The sequence below is a fragment of the Coffea eugenioides genome, chromosome 1 (assembly GCF_003713205.1).
Source record: "Coffea eugenioides isolate CCC68of chromosome 1, Ceug_1.0, whole genome shotgun sequence".
NCBI classification, from domain to species: domain Eukaryota; kingdom Viridiplantae; phylum Streptophyta; class Magnoliopsida; order Gentianales; family Rubiaceae; genus Coffea; species Coffea eugenioides.
This window is the reverse complement of record NC_040035.1, coordinates 42,484,676-42,489,992: the sequence shown is the minus strand read 5'-3', so window position 1 is coordinate 42,489,992 and position 5,317 is coordinate 42,484,676. Positions and strand designations below refer to the sequence as shown.

At 39.5% G+C, this 5,317-nt stretch overlaps 1 protein-coding gene across 1 annotated transcript; it reads right to left on the bottom strand.

The window, feature by feature from the left end:
• Positions 1-655: 655 nt before the first annotated feature.
• Positions 656-2,575, bottom strand: LOC113763843 (arogenate dehydratase/prephenate dehydratase 6, chloroplastic-like). The gene has a single exon (XM_027307808.1). It carries the CDS (start codon positions 2,341-2,343, stop codon positions 1,036-1,038), a length of 1,308 nt encoding a protein of 435 aa, XP_027163609.1. The 5' UTR covers positions 2,344-2,575; the 3' UTR covers positions 656-1,035.
• Between the last annotated feature and the right edge of the window lie 2,742 nt (positions 2,576-5,317).

Sequence of the window (5,317 nt, the reverse complement as noted above, 5' to 3'; positions counted from 1 at the left end):
GTTTGGATAGAGTGTGTTATTTGAAATATTATTTGGAATAATTACTGTAGCACTTTTTTGTGATGTGATGTATGTGAGATAAAAAGTTGATTGGGAATATAAAAAGATGAGTTGGGAAATGTGTTTATGATGCAAGCAAAATATCATTTGGAATAATATGTGTATCCAAACAAACATATTTTGTAATTACTTTAAATATATTAAATTGTTATAGTACATTTCTCTATAAAAATTTTTAAAAATAACTATCCAAACGGGGACCACACGTGGAATTCTTACTACGTGCAGATTTTCTTATATTAATCCAAATAGCGTACAAATTAAAATATCTGAAGATCTTTCCATGCTGAAATCTTTAAAAGGTACTTGTAAAGTAACTAATTACTGTCTGACTACATTTTTTTATTTTTTACTTACGGTCAGACTAATACAAATATACAATAGTCTAGAAAATAAAATATGTGAAGATCTCTCAATATAGATGCTGAAATCTTAAAGGTTATTATAAAATATTTACTGCACATCTAAATATTCATGTACAATTTAATTGTTCTTACATAGGTTGTTGAAATCGAAATATCCTTAGTGAAAGAATTACAGGTAACAAGGCCTGAAAACTAAAAGGGGAAAGTAAAATAAAAGTACCAACAAAATATTAATTCAACAAATAATTAATTTGCTTTCCATCATAATTGTCATTCCTCCGTTCAACAATTTTTCAAGCATTCACAGGGTTTTGAGGATGTGACAATATATTCACAATTCTTACACACAATTTCCCACATATTTACCAACATTTTCTTGATGACCAAACATTTAAAAAAATCATAAACCCAAAAAAAAAAGTAAAGAAAAAGGAAATTATTGAGAAGAGAACTCAATTCAATTCTTTGAATTCTTAAATCAAACGACCCCATTTTCCATTTTTCAGTTTTCTCCTCCTTCCTTCCTTTCTCTTTTTTTTTTTTCCAAATAATTATTGATAAATGAAAAACGAGAAAATGATTCCGATTCCGATTCCGATTGATTCGGGTTTTATTCTCCTCTGGAAGGGCACCAAGGCGTCATATCCATGGGATAACTTCCCAGAACCCTCAAGAAAGACGTGAACTCTTGAACCTCCGCCAATGCGTTTTGAGCCCTGACTTCCGCCATGGACGCCTCGAAATCCACGTAGAACATGTACTCGAAGTGCTTGGCCGTTCCGACGTTGGCGTCGTCCACCAGTCGTATCGGCCGATTCCGGTGCGGCCGCGACTCGATCTTCGTCAAGCTAATGTTCCGAAATGCGAAGGCCGACAAAACCTTGAACAACACGCTGGTCCCTTTGTCGTGAGCGAAGACAATGCTCGTCTTGAACGGCCGATCCGTTCGTGGGATTATCGGCTCTCTGGCTAGCATGACGAATCTGGTGACGTTACTGGAATCGTCCTGAATGCCGTCTTCTAGGATGCTTAGGCCGTACAGCTCGGCGGCGCGTGCTGAGGCAATCGCCGCCGTGTCGCGGAGGTTATTTGCCGCGACGAATTCTGCAGCTCCCGCGGTATCGTCGACGGCTTCTCGGGTCACGTTTAGGCCCATTTTGGTGAGCGTGTGTTCGCACTGGGCTAGGGCTTGCGGATGGCTGATAACGCGGCTGAGATACTCTTTCCGGACGCCTGGGAGAGCTAACAGGCAGTGGTGGACTGGGAGTTGGACTTCGCCGACGATGTGTAGACGGTGGCGGAGGAGGAGGTCGTAGTTCCGGTGAATAGAACCGCCGAGGGAGTTTTCTACCGGGAGAACTGCTCTGTCAGCGATCCACAGCTCGACAGCTTGGAATGCAACTTCGAATTGGTCGCAAGGGATGGCTTCGCAGTTCGGATAAGCTTTGCCGGCGGCAGCTTCGCTGAAAGCTCCGGGAACGCCTTGGTAGGCGACGCGGAGCTTCGAGCCGTGCATCGGAGCTGGAGAGAGGTCTGCGATGGAGAGTGGCTTGGGCAGATTGTCTATCGGAACCAGATCTAGACTAGCCTTGTGGCCGTTGACGGTGGTGATTTTTCCACCGGTACAGCCACTTGTCTCGGTATCCTGCTGTTGAGAGACGACCTTGCTGGCTAAAATTGCGCAAGAGCTTTGCCAGTCGGCTCGGTTCGCGCCGACATGGCCTGAGACGTTCAAGCTCAATTTCCCAGTGCTAGCATTCGGCGCTGGAGCGGCAGCTGCCGAGCCGTTCGTACTAGTGTTCACACTCGTGTGAGTGCTGGCCGAGTCGAAACGGTGGACAGCCTGGATAACGAGTCGGGTCGAGCTGACCCGGTGAGTCAGGGTGAGACCCGGCGGAATTATGGACTTGAGATTCATACCCGACGACGACGAAAGAGGGAACGGATTGCTAGCTCTTTATTCGTTCGGATTAATTGTAAAGAATGAAAAAAAAAAAAAGGGACTAAAATGAAACAAATGTAAAAGACTTGGGGCCCTAAAAAGCTTGTAGTTCTCTTGGCAAAAGAAAACGTCCAAGCTGAGAAAGGAAAGAAGGGAGGAGGGAAGGCTTTTATATAGGGAGGGGATGGGGGGTGGGTGACGGTGAGGGAGCTGATGGGAAGAAATGTGATGATGATAAGAGAAGACTTGGAGGGGGAAGGGAGGGGAGAATATGGTACATGGATGGTTCGGTCAATCTCATACCTACCCCCTTCTCTTCACTTGTTTTACTTTTCTTCTTCTTTTTTTTTTTCCTTCCTTATAAATTATGTATACATACATGTGCTATACAAGTGTAGTATTTGGTGTATGGGTACATTAGGTGTGCATGTGGGTGTATAAAGTGGGACAATTCATGTATTCATACGAGTAGAGGTGTCATAAATTGACACCTAAATCTTTTGCTTGATACATTGATTTGAGATTGAACTGAAAAGTTTTTTTTGGGGGGCAAACCTTTTGATAGCAGATCTGCGGAATTTATTTTTACGGTGAAGAGGGAAGATTCGTGTCACTGTCATTTGTAACACGATTTTAGATTTACGCATTTATTAGTAATAGTGAGTGTGTTTAGATAGTAGATTATTTAGATATATATATTTTTTTAAAAAAAATATTATAATTTTTTTGGATGTGATATATATATATATAATTACCAGCGTCATTTGTCAATTTGGAGATGGGGTTCTTGCTGGCAAATGGCAACATCAAATTTGTTGGTTTCTTTAATCTGAGTAAAATGAACCCTCTGTTTGCCTTTTAGTCTTTCAAGTCTAACCTTCATGTTCCAAATTCTAGTGAATACAAAAACTTTTACTATATCTGCAACAAAAGCAGTGGCTGCTGGCCTAAAAGCAGTGGCTGCTGGCCAATGGCTGCTCCCATGCCTCGAGGAGCCCCCCAATTCATCCTTTGTCCTCCGCAATTACGCATAAAACTTCACGGCCACCGACCCTCTCCTCAGTCCTCACGAGTCCGTCAGGACCGCAGACTAAAACCCAAACCTATGACAAGTGACAATTGGAGGGGTGGCGGGGCACCGTGTGAAGTGAAATGAAAGCTCTGGGGCCATATGTTAGAATAGACTCTCAGAAAAATTGAAGTCACGTATAAGGAGTTATAACTGCACGTTTTTATCAGCTAAATTGATAAGCAGGTTCTGTTACTTTCTTGTACCTGTGCTGCCCTCTATCTGTCATATTGGGTGATTGAACTTAATATGCTTTTTCAATTATGCTGTGCGTTTGAATTTTTCTCTTGGGGGTGCTTAATTCTACCACAAAAAAGAAAAGAAAGGAAAAAAAAATTTTCCCATGAAGGGTAATTGTGATCAGATCTTTCTATGCTATTTCCTAGCAAATGCAGATCCCACAAAATATATATATATATATATGGAGGAAGATTCCATGCTAACTTACTCTGCAAATGTGCAGAAAGCTAACCGACATTCAGCCGGTTTTACCCTTTTCCATCACGCTCATTACTCATTACTCATTAGTCATAGGCCTGGCTTTGTCTGGACAGAGTAATCATTCGAAATAATTACTGTAAGTGATGCAATATATGTAAAATAAAATAATAATTAAAAATATAAAAAAAATATGTTAAACAATATACTTACTATTCAAGCGAAATATATATTGTTATTTTAAAAAAATTTGCTATGCAAACATATTTGAAAATCCTTTTTATCGTACCGTATCTTAATAGTACTGCTATTTTACTCGCTGAAGTTACTAGGATAACGTACGAGTAGAAGATTAGAAACACTCTGTAAACTGGTAAGTTTGGTGGGTAGAATTAATTACCAGCATTGAAAGACAAGTAACAAAATCCTCTTGATCACTGGGTTATGAAATGGAAATTTCACGGCACGAAATTCTCCATATCTTTCACTTCATTTCTGCTTTCATTCCACTCTTTTTCTCCCTTCAAAGTTACAGGTTCACCATGAAGATGAAGGACCCTTGTTCTCTTGCTGCGTCTTTTCCTTGAAATTCTGCCAAGCAATTATTAATTAGTATCAGAGACTTCTCGCTCTCAGCCGTGTTTTGGACAGTCAAGCAGACCAGCACCTTTTTATCCCACGATGGGATTTTTTTTTTTTTTTTTTAATTAACTGACATTCTAGATCGTATTGACTTAAACAGGAGTTTCATATTAAACTTCATCAATTAATTAATACCCATTGGTCATCATCCTCAGATCACTTTCCAACTTGTCAAAGACTAAAACCAGATTGCAAGTTTTGTTTTAGAGGTTAATAGAACTACACGACTGTCCTAAGTGATTAGGTATGGAATGTGTAGCACAGAGTTTCTGGCACTTGCAATTCTCACCTGTTTATTAGACAAAGTACAGTTCAAAGAATAGGTAAACAATTGGGGTTTAAATATATGAAATGTATGTAATCAAATACTAATGAGATTATTTAAGAAAACTCAGTTCGTAGTTACATTCTTGTTGGTATTAGTACTTTGACGGCCGGTCATGTATTCCAAGTAGACAAAGGGTTTCTACCTTTCTCTACTCATACATGTATTCTGGACTGAATATAATCTACACAATGATTTATCTTAAGATGCTTCAAAAGCAATCACATTCTCACTGATTAATTTTATTTATTTTTTTGGAACATTGTGATCGCATGGGTAAGGCCTTTTCAAATGAATGCATACTAGATATTCAATCAAAGTTAATTATCCATTTTAGCGACATTAATTATAACTCACTTATTAATAATGGCACTTGATCTATATCTGTTTTTTTCCTAATTGGTGCTAGAGAACAAGAATCATCCTTCCTTCTACCATATATGTCTGGAACTTTTGGAATCACCTTATGTCTTTGT